This window comes from Cydia strobilella, chromosome Z (assembly GCF_947568885.1).
Source record: "Cydia strobilella chromosome Z, ilCydStro3.1, whole genome shotgun sequence".
Taxonomy (NCBI): Eukaryota; Metazoa; Arthropoda; class Insecta; order Lepidoptera; family Tortricidae; genus Cydia; species Cydia strobilella.
In genome coordinates this window covers 22,406,242-22,433,187 of record NC_086068.1, presented here as the reverse complement: position 1 = coordinate 22,433,187, position 26,946 = coordinate 22,406,242, and the positions used below count along the sequence as shown (strand labels likewise).

General features: G+C 36.9%; 2 protein-coding genes across 2 annotated transcripts in view; one reads left to right on the top strand and one right to left on the bottom strand.

Moving 5' to 3' along the window:
- LOC134754305 (proton-coupled amino acid transporter-like protein CG1139) overlaps positions 1 to 26,946 on the bottom strand; it is a 522,474-nt gene that overhangs the window by 182,438 nt on the left and 313,090 nt on the right. The gene's annotated exons all lie outside the window — the stretch shown is intronic.
- LOC134753709 (otoferlin-like) overlaps positions 1 to 26,946 on the top strand; it is a 95,738-nt gene that overhangs the window by 62,787 nt on the left and 6,005 nt on the right. The window contains exons 14-21 of the mRNA XM_063689648.1: positions 5,237 to 5,430; positions 5,575 to 5,778; positions 5,983 to 6,099; positions 18,905 to 19,057; positions 19,147 to 19,347; positions 19,584 to 20,966; positions 21,605 to 21,739; positions 23,753 to 24,195. Of these exons, the coding sequence (XP_063545718.1) occupies positions 5,237 to 5,430; positions 5,575 to 5,778; positions 5,983 to 6,099; positions 18,905 to 19,057; positions 19,147 to 19,347; positions 19,584 to 20,966; positions 21,605 to 21,739; positions 23,753 to 24,195 (2,830 nt within the window). The remainder of the gene's footprint in view (positions 1 to 5,236; positions 5,431 to 5,574; positions 5,779 to 5,982; positions 6,100 to 18,904; positions 19,058 to 19,146; positions 19,348 to 19,583; positions 20,967 to 21,604; positions 21,740 to 23,752; positions 24,196 to 26,946) is intronic.

The following is a 26,946-nucleotide window of genomic DNA, read 5'->3' as shown; positions in this document are numbered from 1 at the left end:
CCTTAAATTTCGCACACGGTAGCCTCAAACAAACGCAGTCGTGAAATTTCTGTAAAAATGCCACATTTTTACCTCTTTTCCGCGCCTGCGGCGCCTTTTTCCCTTACCTACAACCTTTTCACTGTAGGGTAGGTCAAAGCACAACATTCAAGTCTTACATACAGGGCCTGGGCGGCCTGCTTTACGCTATGAGGTCCCTATGCGGTCTTCGCAATAACTTCCACGCCACGTTTCACATCAACCACTGCGGCTGTATCCCTGATACTTACAGCCTTTCACCATGTTTTTTTGATGCCAATCGATCCCATTCCTATCCACGATCAAGAGCTTGATGGTACCAAAAAAACTTTCGCCTAGAAAAGCTACAAATCAAGGAAATTTTTCCCATACAGTTTGTATGAAAATGAAAACTTTTATTTTTTACATGCTATTTTTTATGCCAATCGATTCCATTCCTATCCAGTATCAATAGTTTCATAGGGTTCAAGTAATGGTAATGTACCTACTAAAAAGCCACAATTATTTTTAAAGCGATATTTACAAACCTAGAATATATTATGCTGAAGCGATCAACATCAAAATCGAAGTGATTTGTTAAGATTTAGTTAGTGGAAACCGTTTTCTCCCGAAATGGAAATTGTATGAAAAAAGTACTTATTGTCTGTAGCCATTCTACCCTCTTAAACGTAACAGGACTGATTGGCGAGATAGAAAAATGTGAATAAAATTTCACGTTTTCTCCATATAGTAAATGTAAACTTTTATTACCTACTCAAAAATGTGACTCGCACGCCAACAGCACTAAGCTATCTATAGAAGCGTTTTTGTAGTTATCGGTAGAAGAATTCGCGACACTCAATTGATAAAAAGAATAACATACGCTTAAAATAACTCGAAAGAGAACGTTAAAATTATAAAAGAAAAATTGGCACCGTCGGGGTTTGAACCAAGTAGGTATCTCAGTTAACTATCTGTTTTTTTTTTTTTTTTCAAAACAGAGGTTACGGTTAATGCCACAAGCACATGACAATTAATGTCTGAAAATACCAGTTAGTTCTAAGTGCCTTGTCTAAGTCTCAATCGTTGCTCAAACAAGAATTTAAATTTAATTTCTGATCTTTTTTATCAATAAATATTCCATCCGCTGCGCCCTCTAGGTTACGTTACTGTAACATTACGAATCTACGGACATTTGTCTTTAAGTACGTATGTGTATGTGAATGCAAGATATTGCTATATTTTGCAGGCTTTACACCACAGAACTATAAGCATAAATTTTAGGTCTGTGCTTTACACAATTTTGATGAAGTGTGACAGTCTCTACTGTTGAGTGTAAATGTATTTCGATTTAGACGTCATATTTTTGTTGCATGCGTAAATTTAATATCAACACGTCTTAGAAAATGTTCGAGTTTTGGAAACGATGGTGATAATTCGCAAATTGTGCACAATCAGTCAATCACACATCCATCTTAAGCTATGCTCGCGAGGTCTACAGCTCACAGAGCCACTAGTATTAGTTTCCTTTAAACGTCGTCATCAGCATAAAAACTTACTGTTAATTTAAAAATAGGAAAAATATACATATTTCATATTTTATTACATACCTCTTCATCATTATAACACGTTTATTTTTTAATATTGAATATTGAGAAACCGTTCTTAATAATTTGTCTGAATGGAACGGAATAGCTATGGAAGGTAGAGGTAGGAATAGCTGCCCAAACGCCTTTCAAAAAGGAGGCATTTTTTCTTACTGCAAGCATGTTTTAAGTTTCCAAAGGCAACATTATATATTGTTTTTATTCCTTACTTGTTGTTTTTCTTATTTTTTCGCAACTGTATTAAAAAACGTCGTTCGATCGACGAAGTGCGGAAATGTCATTCTTGTAATGGCATACTTTCCACACTAGCATCGAAATGTACTATTTCACCACACCAACTCATAAAGGCTCTCTTTAATCTCTTTATTCTTCAAATACTGATGAGAATTGCATTTTATCCACAAAAGTGGCAAAGTAAGTTTATGCATGTTGGCGTAGCAAAGTCAACTGTTATCGAAGGGTGCCGGAAGGGGAACGGAACTAGGAACTGGCATCAACTTCTTATCTTATTTTGGGTCGCTTGCACCAAACCGTCTGTCACCGTTTTACCGTTCGCTAAATTTTATTGTATGGAAAGTTTCATAGTTCTCTCCTGCTTGACGTTAATCAGTCTGTTAATTGTGGTTAGTGCCACTGGCCGTTCATTACTAAATACCTATTTTCGTTTTTGCAAGGGATACCCGTCTTGATTTATTTTGTTGTTGCCATCAGCCATTTACAACGTTCAACATCAGTTCAACGCCGCACTTTGTATGACGGATCTGTCATTTTAGTAAAATAATTGCTCTCAGCAAAATACTTGCAGCAATTGCTGCAGCTCAAAGTATTGTTGTATTGGGTAGTAAATTTAGCCAAGCGAACTGTCATTTTAATATTTGTGATATAAATAATTATAATAATAATCGGTTCGACCACGTAGTCCAATGAGTACCTAGTAACCAGCGGAGGGCACGTAGGATAAACATCCTACGTGCCCTCCGCTTGAACAATAGTTATTCGTTTTACAAGGGGACAAAGTTCGAGCAAGCGAAAGATTCCAAAAGTTTAATCTTGAGCTTTGCGAGGGGTTCAAGGCACGAAGGTTAAACAAATTTTGCCACCGAGTGAAGGACAAAATTTTTCACCACACCAAGGTGAGGAAAATAGGTACTAACCGTAAAATATCAAACAAAATCAAACCAAATCAAATTCAAATGAACGTTTTTAAATATTTATCAATCAAAATCATCATTTTAAAGTAAATTATACCAGCCAACATGAGGAAAGAACTCAAAATTTGCATCAGATTACTTTGCCTCACATGTGGATAAAAAGCAACTTTCTTATCCGTTTTTTAACAACCAAGAGAGCCTTTACCAGCTGGTGTGCTGAAAACATAATTATCACTTCACTACATCATTTGTGTCGTCTTCAAGCAAAAAGTCCCACTTTGTCGCTTACCATAAGGACGCTTTGACAGGTTATTCGTATAAGCGACAAAGTGCTGGGACCTTTGACTAGACTTCGACACATTTACTTTTACAAGTCTTAACCCAACACTGGTCATAATAACTATTTTCACATGTATAAATAATTTTTTACTGTCAAATCATGTAAGATTTTTTATGGTCTCTTTTATAAAGTAACAAGTATTACAATTAAATGTGCTAGACTAGAATATACATATATAATGTGCAGGACAAGAATAGTAGATTGTACAACAAGGGCATAAATGTCAATTTTTATCCTCGACTATATTGGTCCTCGCTGCGCTTGGACCAATAAATTGCCTCGGATAAAAATGAATCGCTTTATGCCCTTGTTCTACAATCTAGTATTATTCTTGTCAGGCACATTCTATATGTATATCCCATCAAAAACATAAATGTGAAATAAGAGCTAAGTTCAATATATTATATAAGTATGCCTTGGTTGTTGACTTCAAAGACAAAAGAAGTGAGATCTAAATGGGTGCCAAGTTCAATGGTCAGTCCTGAAATTTATTTATAACAACATAAAAAAAGTTATAACAACGCAAAATGTCAGTTCTGTTCCAAAATACCATTTCTTCTTAAAACTTAGGAAAATATATGGAAGCCTAAGGTTTGACTTGGCTAGTTCTCATATACGAATTATTTAATTCTTCCGAAAATATGACTTGTTGGTAGAAAGTGTAGAAACTAACCTTCGAATACAGGGCTCTTCCATGAGTTTTAATAGGTACTTAATCATAGGAATGACTAATATGAGAACTAGCCAACTCGAACCTTAGGCTTCAATATCCCTAAGAGGAGAAGGGTTCCTAAGTTTTAAGAAGAAATGATATTTTGAATTGTTATAACATTTTTTATGTTGTTATAAATAAATTTCAGGACTAACCATTGGACTTGGCACCCATTTAGATCTCACTTCTTTTGTCGTTGAAGTCAACAACTAAGGCATACCTATAAATATTATACATTGAATTTGTCTCTCATTTCACATTTATGTTTTTGATAGGATATCATTACTTTTTGTACAGAAATTATTAAGCGCTTATGAGCGCGGCTGCCGCTCGCTCGGGCACGTTCGCGTCAAGTCAAGGTTATCGCACCGCTCCCGCCCCGTTGTTCCAGATGATTGGATTAAAAAATATTAAGGCGGTTCCCTGAGCCAGAAGGCGAAATATCTCCTTATATGATCATGTTTTTCTAAGAGGCGTTGATATTCGTAGACATGGAAAAAATATATGTAGTTCTTCACAATATTATCTTTAATATCATAGCTTCCGATACACGAATTATGACACTTCGCTCGATACAATTAATTCCCAAAGTAACCTCTAACTCGGACTTTTAATCCAACTTTACTCGGTTATTTATTATGTGATACTATAAACAAAAAAAGAAGAAAAAACAATCTTAACTTAAATAGTAATTTCATAGCTTTCGAATTTCGATATTGTAAGGTAACGTTTTTAAAATAAATAAAAATCGACAAAATTCGATCAAAATTGACACTTGGCGCGCATGATCTATCCCGTTCTTTCTTGCGAAATGTGACAGTGACAGCGGCAAACCGATGGAACGGCCTTAACAGGCTGTCATCAATTTTGTTGGTATAATTCTTATTATAGGCACTACAAGTAAGTGTTCCTAATAGAATCACTTAAGTGTAAAATTGTAATAAAATGATAAAAATTTACTAGTTTCTGATTTATTTTTTTATATTCACCCAACTACCTATCTGGATGCCAAATTTGAACTTTCTAGGTCATATGGAACAGAGTTAGAGTTTTGGTCTATAGGTCAATAGGTACGTGATAAAAATGTCGATTTTTGGACGTTAATATCAAAATAACCGTTTGAGGTGTGTTTGTGAAATTTGGAGAACATATGTATCTCGCATGTTTCAATATATGAGCCAAATTTGACATGTTTATGTGAAATAGTTTTTGAGTTATGAGGGGGTCAAAATCGGCTCCAAATGGTTCATGTAATATTACTTACACACGGTGTGCTCGCCAGTTCTGTTAGCTTGAACTTGGCTTGACACGCTACCGCGTGTCTAGATTCTGGTCTAGTGCATTTAATGGTGAGACTTGTTACTTTATAAAATAGACCATAAAAAATCTAATATGATTTGACATACTTAATTTCGTATTAATTTTCTAGATGAAATGAGTGCTGACACAGGCTACTGGCAAAGCACAACACAACCGACCAAGGCCGCAGTGTCGAACGATAAGAATTACTACTACCTCCCGTATTGGGACCACAAACAGTGCATGCATGTACGCACCATATGGCCTGATCATCGCCGACGCATGTATAATTCCAACATGATATGTAATATCGTTGAAAAGTTTGTAAGTATAGGTACTTTGCGTTACAATTTTATAACCAATATAATAATTATACTAGTCTGTTTCACGGCCCGGCCAAATAATTGATTGCAATTTCGTCGTTTGCTGTATATACCGATAAGACCGATCAGCGAGTTGTTGTTGCAGGAAGAAGGGCTACTAGAAGCCCAGACCGCTATCGAGAACGACGCCGGTGCTGACAACAGAGGCGTGTCGGCGCTGAAAGCGGCGCTGGAGGCGGCGAGCGCGGCGTGCGCACAGTACGCGCGCGCGCGCCACATGTCCAACGGCTCGCCTATTGGTAACACCAAACTGGACCGCGAGAGACAAAAAATGTGTCTTTTTGAAATTGTAAGCTTAATCTATTTTGGTCGGTCGTTAAAGAATTTTGCTTTTTACGGCCTGTTGCTTGCTACGTACTTACGTGCCAATGGTTCATCCACGTTCAGCAGCTATATCTACTTACTAAATTAGCTACTATACTTAAAGTTTGAATAAGTTTAGTATTTTATTTTGTCTGGTATATTTTATTTCTCGTGTGATTTAAAATTTTAGGAGCAGATGAGCACCATGACGAGAAGTTTGAGAGCTTTGATAACCAAACATTCCATCAAAGACCGCTTACGCACTGCACACACCTATCTGAATAAGATAAAACGCTTATGCGAAGATGTAAGTCCCAGATTTTCCCTTTTAGTGCTCTGTTGTCAATAGTGACGAAGCGAATATTACCTACTTTTAGGAATATTAATAGCACTTTTGGAATTTCACGAATACAAATACGAATATGTATATAGTGGCTATGATTAAGCTGCAAACTTAAGCTGCAACTTTGCAATCGTCCCTATAGGGACAATTGCAAAGTTTGCAGCTTAAAGTATATATACTCCTTTATGTCTACCAACTGCAAATGTAACTTTGTCATAAAAGAAGTATACAAAGTTACAGCTGGTATAAGTTTTTTTACACTTGTGCTACATTCCTTCTTATCTAATTTCGTGTTTTTAAGTCACCGTGAAGAACCAAGGAAGAACCCTATAAGGTTTATAGCAGTGGTTCCTAACCTTTCAGTACTGTCATCCCTTTGACTAACTAGGGAACTCGATTTTACCCCTCCTCCATAATCATTAATATTCTTTCTTATTCTGTTATCTTTGTTGTCAGCTTATCAACCCCGTAAAATGCCCCACGGGGGTAATTACCCCCAGGTTAGGAACCGCTGGTGTATAGGGTCCGTCCGTCTCCGTACCTATGCCAAAGTCAAAAATGAACACTGACAATAACTTATCCATTGATAAGGAGCACTTTAATTCAATTTTTAAATATATGTATTTTGTGAGCCGCTATTCAGTTTAGAAAACAAATTTAAACAAAGAGTAGGGAAGACTCTCAGGGACACGACGAGACAGGGACGAGTATATGTAGTTAAAAAAAGTTTAAATAAATATTCTTTTGAAATGGGACGCTCCGAAAGTCCAGTCATGTAAGTAAAGTTCTTACATTTAAATTTTGCTTAAAATTTTTAATATATTCCCAAAAACGCTGACACTATAATTGAAAAATTATTATTTCACGTAACTAACTAGGTTTCTTATCTTACTCTGAATGTCGCAGGCAATTTCAGTGAGGTGTGCGTAGTAATATAAGATATAGATATGTTGTCGATGTACGTTGGTTTAGTTACATTATAGACGCTCACGAGCAAGCACGTGTGTTTCACTTCTCCTCCGAGTCCCATACTTACCACATGGCGACCGTGACCTCAAGCGCGGGCTCCGCCGGGCCGCACGATGTTAGTGTCAGCGTTTTCGCCGTCTCTGTGTGAGCGTGTTTATTATGATATGGACTACGTAAGCGACAGTACTACAGACGATTAATACAGTTACGGGCAATTTTCGTGTAGGAGAAACACAGTAACTCAGGAGTGATGGGACAAGGATACAGCAAACAGGAGGAGAAGGAAGTTGTGATCACCCAGAATGCGGCTGGATCGAATGATGCGACAGACAGGAGCGAGCATCACACAATAGTCAATAACATCCTTGTAAGCGTTCTTCTCGTCGTACTCGCCTGCATCGGTTGCTGCGTCCTGTACAAGTTCTTCAAGAAGGCACAGCAAAAATACATACATAAAGAAGTCAGAGCAGAAGTTTAGGCACGAGTGCAAGCAAGGCTGTCCACGAGGAAGGCAGTTCCGGCCAAGGACGAGGAGGAAGGCGCATAAGCAGAGGATGAAAAGCGCGACGTTTTACATATAGTGTGTGTGTGAAGTGAAAAGTGTCGGAAGTGGAAAGCGTCGGAGATGTTAAGGGTATGGATTTAAAATTACAGACTATATATAATAAGTTAGAAAATATTCGCGTATACCTACGGAAATTAGGCGAGGCTAGAAGGCAACTAAAACCCGGTCAGGAAAAAATTGATAATGCACAGCATCAACATATATGAGGATTATCGATCTTTAATCAATTCTGTTAATTTAGAATATTTAGATGATCTATCTGAGTCAGAGGAGTGTTATATCTTAGAATTGTTGTGTGAAAAAATAGATAAGGCTTATAGTAAAATCTTACAATACAAAGTATCCGAGTTTGTAACCGAAAAACCAATTAAAATGGAGAAAAAATTCGAAATAAAAGAAGCGAACAGCTTAATACCTATTTTGGACGGCAAGGAGGAGACCGTGGAAATAATGATTTCCGGTATCGAAATGTTAGACAGTATATTAAACGAAAGTAGCGAGAAAAAATTACTAATTTAATTTGTCCTTAAAACACGAATTAATAAGATGGCACAACTAAAACTTAAATCGAGTTATGAAACAGTTACCGAATTAGTGTCTGATCTACAAAAATATTTGCTGCCGATGAAATCCGCAATCTCATTACTCGAACAATTAAATTAAATTAAACAGCGCGATATGTCTATTACTCAATATGGCGATAAAATAGAGGAGTTGTTCATTGGCGTAACGATAGCGCAAGCCGACGGGAAACCCGAGGCGCGCGATATCCTTAGACCGATCAACGAGTCTTTAGCGATAAAGAAATTCACGGACGGTTTGAGGAACCGCCGTCTCAGCACCATTTTAGCTGCCCGAGAATACACAGAGTTAAAAAAAGCTGTCAGGGCCGCCCAAGACGAGGAGCTGGCGCGACCCCAGCCCGAGCCAGTAGTCATGAACATGAACTACGGTTACAGAAGAGGTTTCCAGCAGCCACAGCGCTACGGCTGGCGTGGGCGCGGACCCACCAGCTACCAATCCAATCGAGCCAGAGCCTACCACAGCCCATGGACACCACGCTACCCCACTAATAGAGGAACTGTACCTAGCAATAATTTTCACAGGGGCCGTGGGCAACGTACGAATTTTAGGGGACATCCCTGTACTCGCAGGAGTCGTGGACGCCGCGGAAACATATATACCTATACTCACGAGCCGCAGACTCCCCACAGTTCGTCAGTGACGGGACAGACCAACTTCAGTTTTTTCGAGCATATCATCATTGGCCACAGCATCTTTACAGATGATAGTTGCAGCGACTAGAGGTATATGAGGAGATGTCTACAGTCTACATCGACTGCGGTGACTGTAAAGACCAATGGCTGATCGGCATTTCTTGCCGCACCGATCACAGATGTGTCTTGACTCCTGGGGTGGTCCAGCAGCTCTGCGAATTTAAAAGGTTCTCTGAAAGGTTTTAACTATATGCGACGGTTTAGATTATGTAAATTTTACTGTAGGTGGAAAAAATATTATTCTTATGATAGACAATGGGGCTAGTATATCAATTTTGCAACAAAGTAACGTTCCCACAGAATCGCAGATATATGAGAAGGGTACTATTATATCAGGAGTAGGTGGCAGTATTACTAGTAAACAAGTGGCGGACGTGACTTTGCATAACGGAAATACGATACAACTCAGGCACAGGTTTCACGTTTTGCAAGATCAAGATATGCCGTGTCATGCGGACGGGGTTCTTGGGTTAAATTTCATGCGAATTTATGGTGCGATTATAGACTTAACAAAGAACGAGCTTACTTTGCATTATGGAAATCAAAGGTGTGTGTTACGAATACAAAGAAGTTATGAAAACGAAACTTGTTTATCTTTGCCAGCGAGAAGTGAGTCTATACATTTAATTAAGGTAAAATCATTCGATTTAAGGAAAGATTACGTTATAAACTCCGAAAAATTGTCCGAAAATGTATTTTTAGCGGGAAGTATAAGTAGAGTATAAGTATAAGTATAAGTACACTATGTACCAAAATATACAGTAGAGTTAAACAAAGCAGGATACCCGTACGAATTTTAAATACAAGTGACGAAAACATAAAATTACCTATTTTTGAACCTACTATAGATAATTTGAGTGATTATAACATTTGTAACTTTCAAAAATGTGACAACGGAGTAGAAAGGGTTAAAAGGTTATTGTCGTCTTTGAAGTTAGATCATTTAGATTTCGAAGACAGGAAACTAATAGAGTCAATATGTGCCAAATACGCCGATGTTTGTCATTTACACGGGGATAAATTAGGAATTACGAATGTATCGGCCAAAGTATCACAGTAAAACCACAGTATTACAATATTCCCTACTAATAAGAATAATTGTAATACTGTGCCCAAACTATGCATTGCATATACACGTGTAGGGTATTAAACGAAACCCAATAAAATATTATATATTTCACTAATACATTATGTACCAAAATATACAATAGTTTAAGGGAAATTTAAAAATAAATAAAAATGATGAAAAAAAAATTTCGATTATTTGGGTTTTTCAACCAAACCAAAAGCCTGACGTTAAAGCAATGTACTACAATATTAAAGCTGATGTCTCAAGCCATACACTGATATCAAAATAATCAAAATCAGACAAAAAATGTGAAAATTATGCATCAAAATGTAGGTATTTGCTAGAACAAATGCATTAAAGTTTAAAAAATCGAAATTGGTCATTTTCAGGATAATTCGCATAAGCTTCTAGTATGTTATTAGCAATATAAAAAGGATCATAAAACTGCTGGGAGACAATCTCTATAGTGCCTGGGTAACAAATAATGGCGTCATACATGTGACCGCTGCCGAAATTTGCAAAATCTAAATTATAACTAATATACCATGAGTCATACATACACGTGTGCTATATCAAACGAAAGGTTATTAAATATTTTATGATTCTTTAATACATTATTTATAAAAACAATGTATATTTTAGAAGCTACAAACAAAGAAAAACCACTTTTTTTTAAAGAAAAGTTCGTGTATATATATTTTATAGCTCAACTAAAAACGTTATAACAATGTTGCGTCTAATATAAAAGAAACCAGTTATTCAACTATACGTCACAGCTTAAATTTTTAATTTCTGATAAAACTGTGGAAGTTGTACCAAAAAAACTAAAGCGCGCCAACAATTTTACCTTAATGCGCTCATATTATGCAAAGATTATGCAAAGTATAGTTCTAATTATGGGGTATTAAATGAAAGAACATTACATAAAATACATGAAAACGACATTTTGGAGTGGAATCATAATTTATAAAATGAATTTGAAATATATATATATATTGACAGAAGCAAGTACAAAATAGGTGTTCAGAAGTCCCTGACTTCTGAGCTAGGTAAAAAAACCTGTTACAGAAGTCAGAGTCCTCTCCCAGACAATAGAAATAGGCAGAATTTGCTGTCTACGTGTAATGTATTGTTTACATGGAACTACTGAGCTGATTTTGATAAATGAGGCGTCAATTTATTCGCCTTTGTAGCCCAGGTGCACAAAACTTAAATTTTAACCGACTTTCAAAGGAGGAGATTAGGTACGAAACGAAACCGTTGTTTTGCTTATTTATCAAATAAATTTATAAATTATAATTCCACTCCAAAATATCGTTTTCATCTGTTTTGTGTAATGTTCTTTCATTTAATACCCGATAATTAGGACTATTCTTTGCATAATATGAGCGTATTAAGGTAGAATTGTTGGCGCGCTTTAGTGTTTTTTGTACAACTTCCACAGTTTTTATCAGAAATTAAAAATTTAAGCTGTGACGTATAGTTGAATAACTGGTTTCTTTTATATTAGACGCAACATTGTTATAACTTTTTAGTTGAGCTATAAAATATATATACACGAACTTTTCTCAAAAAAAGTGGTTTTCCTTTGTTTGTAGCTCCTAAAATATACCTACATTATTTTTATAAATAATGTATTAACGAATCATAACATATTTAATAACCTTTCGTTTGATATAACACACGTGTATGTATGACTCATGGTATAGTTATAATTTAGATTTTGCAAATTTCGGCAGCGGTCACATGTATGACGCCATTATTTGTTACCCAGGCACTATAGAGATTTTCTCCCAGCAGTTTTATGATCCTTTTTATATTGCTAATAACATACTAGAAGCTTATGCGAATTATCCTGAAAATGACCAATTTCGATTTTTTTAACAATGCATTTGTTCTAGCAAATACCTACATTTTGATGCATAATTTTCATATTTTAGGTCTGATTTTGATTATTTTGATATCAGTGTATGGCTTGAGACATCAGCTTTAATTTTGTAGTACATTGCTTTAACGTCCGACTTTTGGTTTGGTTGAAAACCCAAATAATCGAAAAAAATAATTCATTATTTTTATTCATTTTTAAATTTGTCTTAAACTATTGTATATTTTGGTACATAGTGTATTAATGAAATATATAATATTTTATTGGCTTTCGTTTAATACCCCACACGTGTATGTGCAATGCATAGTTTGGGTGCAAAATGCAATATTCGCAACGAGGCGGGAGTCATTTTGATATCGTCATTCCGCTGAAGTAGATGGCCGGCGCCGCTGTCTCCCGGCAGTTTTGGAGACCCAGTACCATGCCCAACAACATACTAAAATTTGATAGCGGTTTCCAGATCTGAACTATATTCCCATTAGGGAGTGCACTATATAGCTTATGCTAGTAGACCCTTGAATAAGGCTGAATTAAATTACCCTGTCATTCAAAAAGAGCTATTAGCAATTGTCTTGGACCGCGAGCAAGGCGCAAATTTCGTCAGTCATCGCCTCCCGGGCGAAAACTCGTATAGCGGTTAACGGCTATGTATGATGAACCCTCGTGAACGTCAGCTGCCGCTCCGTTGGTGGGTTGAGAAATGGCAGCTTCCGAAACGCGTAACACGGTCTTTCCACCGCGATACAACCGGCTGACGATTTGTTTTATTAACAATAGCATCTAAACTATCATCTGACAAAGTATCAAATGGGAGGAGATGACGCCAATGCCTAAAAAGAATTTTCTTTTTTACATGTTCATGTGACCAGCTGACGGTCTTTCCACAGCGATACAATCGGCTGACGATTTTGTTTATTCACAATAGCATCTAAACTATTATCTGACAAAGTATCAAGCGGGAGGCTATGACTAAATTTTTTTATAGACTATTTGCTGCCATTCCTCAACCCACCAACGGAGCGGCAGCTGACGTTCACGAGGGTTCATCATACCTAGCCGTTAACCACTATACGAGTTTTCGCCCGGGAGGCGATTGGTCATGGAAATCTGTTCCTGGCCTGCGGTCTATCTGGAGTGTACGCTATTTTAGACCTTATTTATTTGGGAAATACTTCACAATAATGACGGACCACAGACCACTCTTATACCTTTTCAGCATGAAGGATCCGTCTAGTAGATTAATTAAATTTAGATTACAATTAGAAGAATATGACTATAAAATAGAATACATAAAAGGAAGTTCGTTCAAATGTAGTGGCAGACGCGTTAAGTAGAATTACAATTTTGTCCGACGAATTAAAAAGTATGAGCGAACAAGTCACGGTTATGAGAAGAAAACGGAGTAAAGCGTTAAGGTAAGAGGAGGAGTTGTGTGACGAGAGTGTAGGAGATCCTAGTATACCCGAGAATTCGAGGTCTGATCAACCGAGAATTGTGGAGATATTAAGAAAACCTAATGACTCAGTAGAAATGTTAGGGCTGTATCTCCTAAAATAATAAAATTTTCATTCCCCTTTATAAAACCCCAAATAATATATAAAGAACACAGTGAAAATCAAAAAAGAAAAAAAAAGATTTTTTTTTATAGGGCTGTATCTCCTAAACCATGCGTCGTAGCGAAAAATAATAAAATTTTCGTTTCACTCTAGGTGACCCTTAATTTATATTTGAAAAAAAAAAACCCAAAAAAAAACAAAAAAAAACTATAGGGCTGTATCTCCTAAACCATGCGTCGCCAAAAATAATAAAATTTTCTTTCCCCTCTAGATGATCCTTAATTAATATTTGAAAAAAAAAAACAAAAAAAATCTTTAATAGGGCTGTATCTCCTAAACCGTGCGTTGTAGCGCAAAAATAATCAAATTTTCGTTCCCCTTTAAAAAAACCCATGTGATAAATAAAAAACACAACAAAAAATAAATAAATAAAAAACAACAAAAAAAACCTTATAGGGCTGTATCTGCTAAACCGTGCGTCGTAGCGCAAAAATAATCAAAATTTTGCTCCCCTTTAGGAAAGCTTTAGGAATTAATATAAAAAAATACCAAAAAAGAAAAAAATAAAACTTTATAGGGCTGTATCTCCAAAACCGTGCGTCGTAGCGCAAAAATAATCAAATTTTTGCTCCCCACCAGGAAACCCCTAATTACTATTTAAAAAAATCACAAATAAGAAAAAACGCTTTATAGGGCTGTATCTCTTAAACTGTGCGTAGTAGCGCAAATATAACCAAATTTTTAAGAAAAATGAAAAAAAAAAATATATATGGCTGTAGCTTCTAAACCGTGCGTTGTAGCGCAAAAATAATAAAATTCTCGCCCCCTTTTAATATCCCACGCACTGAATAACCTATCACATCAGGACATGAAACAACCATCATCATCATCATATTTGTATTATTATTTCATTATTATTTGTATTATTCAAGCATTTATTAATAAAATAACAAATTCACACATTATAATAGTTACAACACAATTCTATTCTGCTATTCTGTATTTAAATTGTATTATTTTACATATACATGTATTTATTAAAATTACAATACATTGTTATAAATTCGGTCATATTACGTTAACTATATCCCTACTAATACTCATAGTGTACATAATTATCATAAATGTACACATTCATAATCACAATCACATCGTACATCCTAATTTGTGCCTTTAATTTACTGCACTACAAAAATAACTTTGTATTAGCATACATTTCTACAGGATAAGAAACTTAATTTTGCGTACGAGTAAGTGCCATACGTAACTTTCTAGATCGTCTGGCAGGTAGAAAGCCCCGACCAAATCGTCTGGCTTATTTTATATGACTACTTAGATACTTAACTTTAAACTGTAAAAATTACAGATTGCCTCAAGAACCTTTTTTGAATTTTTTGAAAAAATATTTTGCACGCGTCTGGCAAGGTTAAAGTCTGGCCAAAGATAGATATAACTCCGTAATAGATGGATACAGTCTAAGGAAAAAACGTGCCTCGAAAATCACGAAAATTTGATTCTCGTTAAGAGGGCGCTACTAGTTTTGGCCTACAGTCGTATAGATGGCGTTGACGGTTTCGTTTGTTATTTAACAATTTTAACGCATATCAGTGAAAGAACATGGGTCAAAATCATAAAAAATAATTAATGCAAATAAAAAAAAATCATTTATCTATATTTAAATACATTCTATCGTATTTTTATAAATCTTCATTTTTAGTTTTAAAGTGTGTCGACAGATGGCAGTGATTTTACTGGGGTTACAAAATTTACTATGACAGTTAGTACCGCTCTAGTAGAAGTTACTCTATGGTCTGGCATAATTTTTTTATGAGTATTTAGATATTCAATTTTCACTTGTAGAAATTACAGATTGCCTCAAGAACCTTTTTTGGGCACCATAAAAAAAAATCTTTAAAAATTTATAGGTTGGTTTAGACCCGCTACCCTGCAGGCAGACTTGTAGTGCTGAGGTAGGGTAAGATAGGAGAAGCATCAGGCATATTTTCAGCTTGCCTCAAGGACCTACTCCAAATTTCTGCCAGCTCTCGGACCACAATTACAAAGTATTCGCCATTTGAATTGGTTTTCGGAAAAAATGTCAAATCCCTAGTAATCTGATAAAAACTGTACAACCACTGTATAATCCAGATAATTATGCTCTAGAGTTAAAATACAGACTACAGTTAGCTCATAGGGATGCAAAGGAAAATTTGTTAAAATCAAGGAATTACGAAAAATTTATTATGATAAAACTCAGTGACTTATAAAAAAGATGATCTAGTTTTGATTAAGTCAGAAACTTGATAATCTTTTTAAAGTACGTTTTAAAGTAATTGAGGACGAATAGATGGTAAGATCGATCTTGTTCATAAAAATAGGACTAAGATTTTTAACCAGTGACGCATGTGTCATTGCCCCCTTTTATCATTAATGTTAACACAACAACACTTTTTTGACTTTATGTAAAACATATTTCTTAATTGTGTTTTGTTGTACTATGGCTATGTTTAAATTTCTTTACATATTTAAAACAAAGATGTTTGATAGTGTATGCATAGTTTTATATAAAAAAAAATGAATTTACATCATTTTTTTTTCTCAGCAACCCCCCAGATGAGGTGTGCGTAGTAATATAAGATATAGATATAAGTTGTCGATGTACGTTGGTTTAGTTACATTATAGACGCTCACGAGCAAGCACGTGTGTTTCACTTCTCCTCCGAGTACCATACTTACCACATCAGTAACCACTACGAATGATAATTATAACCGCTACAACAGAGCCTATAGAGACCGCGCGTGTTGAAGGGTCTGCCATCTAGCGCTTAAATCTAAAAAACCGGACAAGTGCGAGTCGGACTCGCCCACCGAGGGTTCCGTACTTTTAAGTATTTGTTGTTATAGCGGCAACAGAAAGACATCATCTGTGAAAATTTCAACTGTCTAGCTATCACGGTTCATGAGACAGACAGACAGACGGATAGACGGAGAGTGGAGTCTTAGTAATAGGGTCCCGTTTTTACCCGACTGCCAAAGGAGGAGGGTAATGGTTTTCGAGTGTATGTATGTATGTATGTATGTATGTATGTATGTATGTATGTATGTATGTATGTATGTATGTCTGTTTCTTTGTGGCCTCCTGTAGCCTAAACGGCTTGATGGATTTTGATGTATGAGGTATCGTTAGATTCGTCTTGATCACGGGAGTGTCATAGGATACATTTTATCCCGAAAGTCCTACCGGATACAGAGATAATATTTTCTTTACATTCACTTTGAAATAATTTGATATATGAGGTATCATTAGATTCATCTTGATCACGGGAGTATCATAGGATACATTTTACCCCGAAATTCCTACAGGAACATGTTAATTCTTCGAAAACGCAAGCCACCCACGCGTCAGCAAGCAATGAGCAAATAACTTGTTCTGCAACTCCCGCACACCTCTTGCGTAGCGGTCTGGTAGCGGGCAAAGAAGGGCGTGGCCTGCCTTGTGGCGCGCGGTGCGGTACGGAGGGGGATATTCTCGAGTCTACAACCCGAACGCGGGTATACGCACACGCATGACATGAGGGCACACGTCGTTGACGGTCGACTTTTTTAAGTGATTTTTTTCGATACTTCCTCGTCCGAAGCGAAAATTATAAAGTAATAACTTGTTTTTTTTTTTTTCAACAAAGGTTATAAATAAAAAATTAATTATTATAAAAAAACATAAAACCCGACTGCACACTAAAAAGAGGAAAACAAGCCCCACAAGAAATATTTTTTAATCAAATGCTAAAACCAAGCTATGGAATACCGTTTAAACAATATAAATAATGCACTATGAAATGTGTATGTAATCGATAGTTAAATAAATAAAAACTTATTCTAAATACTAACTAAATAATTATAATTTATAAATGTTGATGGTAAGTATTGCAGGCGGGGACCAACTTGACTGCCACCAACGAAAATACCTACCTAAGTAACATTCTGCTAAATAGTGAACTTAACAAACCAACAACCAAAATGACTATAAGTAACCCTGTGTTGGTCCCCGCCTGCGATACTTACCATCAACATTTATAAATTATAATTATTTAGTTAGTATTTAGAATAAGTTTTTATTTATTTAACTATCGATTACATACATGTGATACATTTACATACATTACATTACATTTACATTACATTACATTTTATTTGATACATTTTATCCCGAAAATCCTACGGGATACAGAGATATTTTTTCTTTACATAGCTGCTATATAAATCGCAAGTCAGACCCCATATGGAGTACTGCTGTCACCTTTGGGCAGGAGCACCTGGATGCCAGCTTGGACCCTTCGACTCAGTCCAAAGGCGCGCTGTACGAATCGTCGACGATCCCAAACTCACAAGCGGTATTGAATCTTTAAGTCTAAGGAGAGACTTCGCCTCCTTATGCGTATTCTACCGCTTGTACAATGGGCTGTGCTCTGAAGAACTGTTTGACATGATGCCAACGGCCGCTTTCTATCACCGCACCGCTCGCCATCGGCAGGGTGTTCATCCTCATACCCTAGCACCTAAATGGTCGCGTACTGTGCGGTTTAAGAGGAATTTCCTCCCGCGTACGCTTCGGCTGTGGAATGAGCTCCCTGCCGAGGTTTTCCCGAGGGGCTACAGTATGGGGTTCTTCAAAAAAGGAGTGTACAGGTTTTTAAAGGGTCGGCAACGCGCGTGTAATATCTCCGGTGTTGCAGGCGTCCATAGGCTACGGTAACTGCTTACCATCAGGCGGGCCGTATGCTTGATTGCTACCGACGTGGTATAAAAAAATACACATTTCATAGTGCATTTTTTATATTGTTTAAACGGTATTCCATAGCTTGGTTTTAGCATTTGATTAAACAATATTTCTTGTGGGGCTTGTTTTCCTCTTTTTAGTGTGCAGTCGGGTTTTTTGTTTTTTTTATAATAATTAATTTTTTACCCTTTGGGTACGGAACCCACAAAATAGAAACATGACATAATGCTTCGCGCCAATGAATAGTGAGGGTTCCGTGCTGCCGTCTACAGTTTATGCACGCTCGCATAAGTAGTACTTACTATCGTGATAACCGTAAAGTCCGCCTAATTGTTGCAATACCAAAGGTTTACAAATTGCACTTCCTACTCATTCATGAAACAAATAGATTTATTTTAGGCATTTATAGAATACATACGTATATTTGAAAGTACAAATGTGCAAGCTGCGGAAAGTTGCCAAAACCTTTGAAAAGGTCTCGGACTTTTTGAATAAATTCACAAGATATAAAGGAAGTTTTCAAAATATCCGAGAACCTTTCCAGGTTTTTGGAAACGTTCCGCAACTTGTACATCTCTATTTGAAAGTCGATTCAATCAAAGTCAATTTGAAAGTTACCTTCTGTGCGCGCCTTTTGAGTAGTTTTTAAAATAAGTATTTTATTGTAACAGCCTCAACAAGCGATGCCCAACATATTTATCTGGATGATCAGTAATGGGAAGCGCCTAGCGTATCAACGAATCCCAGCACGAGACATAATCTACTCTGTTTATGAGAACGAGTGCGGTAAGCACTGTGGAAAAAAACAGACTTTATTCTTGAAGGTTAGTGGTTTCAAGTAGTCGTAGTAAACTGTGTTAAAAAACGAATGAAATCAATTTTATAATTATGTACATTTTATTCATTATTATAGTGGCCCGGCAAGAAAGCTTCGTCTCCAAGCGGTTGGACCATACCTGCAAAGATCAGTGTATATCTTTGGCTCGGTATTCTTCATGATAAAAAACATTACATAGATGGCCTTCCGCAAGGCTATGAACTCAGTTCGGACTTAAGAAACGCAGATAAACTGCGATCAAATGCTCCATCAGCAATATTCTATGCCGAAAAACACGTAAGCTATCCTTAAACTTAAATTAATAACTCAATCTATACATGTCCCACTATTACTGATAGGCACACTGCACACTGCACATGCTTCCTTTTATGCACAACAGGGATTAAAGCTATAGTCCCCACGCTAACCCAGAGTGAATTGAGGACTTCACATTTATTAATTGTGTTCTTACCTACTACCTACATATTTTTTTATATATTTTTTTAAATGTTTTGTAAAATTGTATATTTTAGACTTTCCAGATGCGAGCATATGTTTATCAAGCAAGATCTCTTATTGGTTCCGATTCTTCCGGGTTGTCGGACCCTTTTGCAAAGGTAATAATAGGTGAAAGCACTGCGACGACCCAGGTGATTGACGAGACGTTGAGCCCAACATGGGACGAGTTGTTACTTTTTGAAGATATACTTCTTTATAGCACTTTAGAACAAATCAAAGCTGACCCGCCGACTATTGTAATTGAAATATTTGATCAAGACAAAGTAGGGAAATCTGAATTCATCGGCCGAACTCTTGCCAAACCCCATGTGAAGGCGTTTGAAGATCCATATGAAAGACCACATTTTCCACCCTCTTTAGAATGGCATGAAATTAGTCGCGGGGACGATAGGGCAGGGGAACTATTGGCTACCTTTGAACTTTTAGAGGTTCCGGCTAAGTTAGATTCCTCTGTGCTGCCTGAGCTACCGACACCTAGAGAAGCCAACGGAAAAGCGCCCCTTGATGCTAATAAGGGCCCTATTCTCCCAGTACCAAGAGGCATTCGACCCACTCTTTCTAAATATCGTATTGAAGTACTATTTTGGGGTCTTCGTGACTTGAAGAGAGTTCATTTACTGGCAGTAGATAAACCACGAGTTGACATTGAATGCGCTGGAAATATTTTGTACTCATCTGTGATACAAAACGCAAAACGAAATCCTAATTTTACCAATCCGGTCAAGTTTGTTGACGTAGAACTTCCCGACCAAGATCTATATAGACCACCTTTAACTATTCGTGTCGTCGACTGCCGAAGTTTTGGCAGAATAACTCTCGTTGGTACACATACAATTAACTCAATACACAAATATATTTACACCCCGATGAGTAAAAGAGAAAGAGAAATTGAAGAACGAAAAAAATCTCTAATACAATTACAAAATGTAGATTTGAGGGCAAATTGTATTGTTCAAGATGATATGTTTTCCATAGAAAATGAAAAAGAAAATTGTCCTCTGCTCACTCGTGAAGGCAGGTCCACAGTATCCTATGGTTCAGGGGTGAGGCAATCTACACGCAAGAGAGTCACTAAGCGCGAGACTATGAAAAAAAGAAAAGCTAGTACTGATTCATCATTAGATGATGACGAAGGGAGCAAAGATTGGTGGACAAAATATTTCGCATCTGTGGAATCCATGATTGAAGAAGAGAAAGAAGCTAAGAAGGAAAGACAAGGCTATTTGCAAACCCCACAGGTAATGTTCGTGGACGAGACTTGGTCGCCCCGGGAAGAGGTGCCCTCGCCGCGCTCGGAGCGAGAGCGTAACAAGCGCCTTCGGCCAGTTTCACCACGTCCTAAACTCAGTCCTACAATCTTAAAGAAAAATGAAATACCAAATTCTGCATTGTCAAAGGTAATTCACGAATCAGCACATCATGGTTTTTTTACTCCGTTAATTTCAGGGGTGCTTAAATTAGTTTCTCAAAGACACCGGTATTCTAATTAACTCCATTTTGAAGATAATCAATAATTTATTTTTATGTAATAATGCTCTTACGAGCGTGTACTTGCCTAGGGGCCTGTTTACATATTGATTAGTGTTTAGTACGAGTTCATACATTTACTGTTAAACACAAGTGCTATCTCGGACTATCGACGTTTGAAATGTCAATGATATGTCATAGTTTTCGATTGTTTGATTAAGTTAAATAAAATGACAGTGTTACAACAACGCTATATGCAAAGAAAAAACAAGCCTGACCAGGAATATATGATCACGCGCCATGTTGCGGAATTTCATTGGAACTAATTTTTTCATACTAGTATACTGAACTGTCACCCTATACATGAGAATAAACAGCGCCCTCTTGACAATGATCATATATTACTGGCCAGTCTTTACGAAAATTAACTATGCCATTTAATTTGCTTAAATGTACGGCCACGACGCCGAAGTTAACGGAATTCAATAAAAACACCGTGTATAACTTCAAGTTATTATGGTAAATAAGGTATCCGCTATTAACATAGATGTTGCATATTTATTTCTAGATATATCCGCATGAACTTGAAGCAGTCCCCGAATTCGATGAATTTAAGGAATGGCTTCATTCGTTTGAGTTGTATAGAGGAAAGAAGACGGGTGACGATACAGAAGACGAAAACAGAGTAGTGGGTGTCTTTAAGGTAATCAAATTAATAATATGGACGGACCCGAGTGCTCCCGAGAGTCGGTCAGGGTCTCCGTCTCCGGCGTGTCTTCGTCGGGCGGAGTGGACCCCAAGGGGACCCGCAGAACTCTTCGGCTCTGGCTTGCCTTCATTGGCCGTCTATTGGAGTCGTTAGAGCTATATGCTCCAGGGGTGGAAGTGAAAGATGCATAAGACGCGAGTTGGCACAGTGGCTGTTAACAGCCACTGGGTAGAAAGCGGCGCACACCTCTCGAAACCCCTGAGCCGCTCACAACGGTGTTGCTCAGGGTCGTCTTCACGACGGCAGTTTTATGGCAGAAGTCCGGACACCTGCCATAAAACTGCCAGCCCAGTCTCATTGTCCACCCATTAAACTTTAATCCATAGACCGGTATAAGTACTGTTCACTCTACAATAGTTCCGATACCTGCTGCGGCCGGTTCATGGGTGTCTATTATTGCGCCTGTGAACGGGTTCCAGCAGGCGTTCTACATGACATGAAAGCTCTCCAAAGGGCCTCTACGTGTCGGATCTATATCCCTACGTAAGCCTATCAAAAGACCGGGATCTAAAGGCCCGTGAAATATAAAATGGAGATTGAATAATATATTTATATATTTGTTTCAAATGAATCGAACCAAAACTCAAGTGATGACCAACAGCAGGAAACGTACGGTTACGGCAGACGGGCAGACTATACACTATGTTGACGAGTATATTTACTTGGGCCAGTTAGTCTCTTTCAGCAACAGGCAAGACAAAGAAATCGAGCGCCGTGTTGAAAACGCCTGGAAAAGCTACTGGTCCATGAAAGAGCTGATGAAGGGTAGCCTTCCACTGTCACTGAAGCGAAAACTCGTCGACATGTGTATCCTGCCCGTCCTAACCTACGGTGCTCAAACATGGTCACTCACAGAGAGTCAGAAGTCCAAGTTGAAGGTATGCCAACGGGCTATTGAGCGCAGCATTTTAGGTGTGAAGAGGACCGATCGTGTCCGGAACACCACGCTCCGCACAAAAACCCGCATTGCTGACGTCGGTGAGAAGACTGCTAGGCTCAAATGGGACTGGGCCGGTCACGTCTGCCGCATGCATCCAGACAGATGGGCTAGCATAGCCACCAAATGGATGCCAGAAGAGGGGCGCGGACCCGGCAGGCCCAGACGGAGATGGCGGGACGACCTAGACACCTTTCTCAACAACTGGCCGGAGGAGGCACTATATCGGGAGTCGTGGAAGACAAGGGGAGAGGCCTTTGCCCAGCAGTGGGACACCATAATAGGCTAGTAAAAAAAAAAAATTATATATTTGTAATAATTGGAAATAATATTAATGACTTTTAATAAAACCATAAACACAACAAAATTAATTCTAAACTTACAATAAAAAGTAACCTAAAATTAAAACTACCTACAAAACTATAACTAATACCTAAAAAGAAATAAAACATAACATGGGTGACCTAGCCATGTACATAAATATTAGACTAGATCACCTAGGTCCGAGCCCTGTGGAAGGGTTCTCATAAGGCTGGCTGCGTTCCCCCTTTGGATGGCTATGCCGATCCGTTGGGCGAGGAACGAGCCAGCCCTACGGTCCCCGGTGACCTCGCAGATTTTTCTAGCCAGCTGCCGAAATAATTTGTGAGCGCTTGGGCACCACGGTCCAAGGGTCTCGACTGCAAATGCCGCAAATATATGCCGGTCAGTGAGAGCCATATATTTGCGGCATTTTGCCGCCTCAGCCGCTGCGGCCGCCCCGCCCGCTCTCAATGATGTTGAACCTAGGTGGGACGGTGCCAGGGTGTCAACACACGTTGCATCCCAAATAAGGGGCCGTAAATATTTTAATTGAAATCAAATTATAATATAATGAATATATTAAATCAGTTTAATTTAGTTTGAAAGGTACCTTTTAATAGGTATATAAATATAATTATTGTCATCTCTCTCTCTCTCTCTCTCTCGGTCTCTCTCTTTACAATATCTTATTTTTTCTAACTTCTCAGGGTGCTATTAAGGTATACAAATGGCCACTGCCAAAAGGAATAGATGATCACACCGTAATGGGGTTCGATCCAAACTACGGATTCTTCCAAGGTGTGCCCAGCAATGACCCTATACATGTTTTAGTAAGAGTTTACATTGTAAAGGCTACAGATCTTCATCCAATGGATTTAAATGGGAAAGCCGATCCGTACATAGTTCTACATCTAGGATCAAAAAGAATAAGTGACAAAGAAAACTATGTGTCAAAGCAGTTAAACCCCGTTTTTGGCAAATGTTTCGAGATCGAAGCGACCTTTCCTCAGGACTCTATGCTAACCATTCAGGTGCTAGACTGGGATCTACTTGGATCTGATGACCTAATAGGAGAGACGAAGATTGATCTTGAAAATCGATTTTATAGTCGTCACCGAGCTACTTGTGGATTACCAATGAAATATGAAGAGTAAGTACTAATAGTCTAGACAAAAAAAATCAAAATCGCTCTCCTTCTTGACGCGACTGGCAAATTATGTTGCTTTTTGGCAACCGGATTTTTTAACCTAATTTGACCCCGCTAAATCCGAATTTGCCGGTTGCCCGATCGAAATCTTGACCGGAAGTGAGATATTCAAGATGGCGGCCATTATTACCCCTACATAGCCCTACATAGCGACCCTAATGAGTTCCTTGTATGGAGACCTATATTTATTTTAATTTATTTTATTGATAACTTTTATCGCAAGGAATAGCAGTTGAAATAACAAGTATATTCTGATAATTTTGAGTATCTATTTGGTATGGTTCAAAATATACACTTTTAAAGGTGGAAAATATCATCGTCAGCGGCGCACCGCAATACGAATTCCCAGTTGTAAGTCCTCGTTATGTTACATTACAAAACTCACTCGAAGGGCTTTAATTATCCTTTATTGTTTTAATATATTTGTTTATTGAAATATTTATTTAATGGTTGAATATTTTAGCACGCATTTGAAACCTTTTATCTATGTGCGCGGAGTAAGACTCTTGGTGAAAAAACGCGTCTAGTATGAGAAATATGAGAATAGGTACGAATATTAAATGAATGTATCGTTTTATTAAGCAATTAATCGGGATTCTAATGTTCACACTGACAATTCAAAACCTAAAACCTTAAATATTGTCAAAAAAAAGTCTCATATTTTCATGTTTCACGCACGATTTAACCCCCTAAAGCAAAAATTGTTATAGGTACAATTGTTAAGGACTTAAAAGTGAGTATGATTTTATTTTACCTATTTTATGTATTTATAAACAAAGTCATTACTTTTACCTACGCGAATCAAATGCGTATTTCAAAGTATCTAAAAATAGTTTTATTGTAATTAATTGAACACTTTAAACTTTCACGTTTTGTACACATAATTAATGTCATTAACGGGTCTAACGCGATTAAATTTCATTATTTTACCTTTTTCCCGACGTTTGCACTAGCTGTCGAAAGACTGACGTCACAGCAAAATGTCAATTGAGATATTGGTAAACAACACTAAACTACCCGACATTAGTTTATATAAATGTTCGGGGTATGTTTCATGTAAAAAAGTCAAAAAAGAAAAAAGAAAAAAAGGTAATATAATGAAATTTAATCGCGTTCGACCCGTTAATGACATTAATTTCCTATGTAATTAACTTTCTTCCTTTAATATCGTTTTAAACATTATAATAATAAATTATTTATTAGACGACCAACTGAGATCAATCAGTGTTAGTAATACTTATACTACGATTAGTAACAGCAAATTTAATTATATTATATAATTATATCTTTTCCTTATTACATATTTAATAATATTTATAAATTAATAAAATAATTATATTGATTATGATTGATTAAAATTGATTGATGAATGTTTTTTGTAAAAAATTGTTTGTATAGATTAGTTATTTATAAGAACTTATGTAGCTTTTGGCCACCGTTTACGAGTTTGTTACGAAAAACTACAAAGGAACTTTAAAATTGATTATAATTAACTTTCCCGCTTTAATATCTTTTTTAAATATCGATCCTAGCGAAGTGTTTCACATGTTTCTTGTAGGAAATTCTATGTTAATTATTTAGGTAACAGATTTTTTTTTGCTATGCGTCATACTTTACAAATTATTTACGAAAAACAAAAAAAAAAGAACGTTAGTTGATTATAATTAACTTTCCCTCTAATATCTATTTAAATATTGATCCCTGCGAAAAGTGTAATAAATCTTTTTTGTAGAAAATTTTGTGTAGATTATTTAAGTTACACAACATATTTTGCTATTAGCCGCCGTTTACGAGTTATTTACGAAAACCTAAAAAAGGAACCTTAGAATTGATTATAATTAACTTTCCCGCGTTAATATCTCTCTGAATATTGATTCAATCGAAAAATTGTACTTACGGAATCTTTCTTGTAGGCAATGTTACGCAGATTAAGTACTTATGTAGAAGAATATTTTTTGCTATGCGCCACAGTTTACGAGTTATTTACGAAAACCTAAAAAAAGCTTTTGTTTAATTTTTAAAGGGCTGTATACTTGGAACCACAGCAGATGGGTACTCCAAACTTTCAGAAAATACGTGTTATTATTACTGCTATTTTCCGCAATAATTATTATAAAAAAATATATTTAAAAAAAAACGGCCAAGTGCGAGTCGGACTCGCGCACCGAGGGTTCCGTACTTACATCATTTTAACAAAGTATTTTTTATGCGAAACGTGAGTGAAAGGTAAATTGCGGTTTACGATTTATGACGTATTAAAAAAAACTACGTACCAGATCTCGTTCAAACCAATTTTCGGTGGAAGTTTGCATGGTAGTACATCATAATTTTTTTTTCAGTCTTTAGAAGTTACAAGGGGGGGGGGGCACACATTTTACCACATTGGAATTAAGTGTCTCTCGCGCAAACTATTCAGTTTAGAAAAAAATGATATTAGAAACTAGATCTATCATAATAGATTTATCAATTTACTTTATCAATAAATATATGAATATGAATGAATAAACCTCAATATCATTTTTGAAGACCTATCCATAGACACGTATGGGTTTGATAAAAAAAAAATTGAGTCAGAAGTATGGGGAGCCCCCAAGATTTATTGTTTATTTTTTAAATCTTAATGCTTTTCACAGAATACATCTACTTACTAAGTTTCAACAGTATAGTTCTTATAGTTTCAGAGAAAAGTGGCTG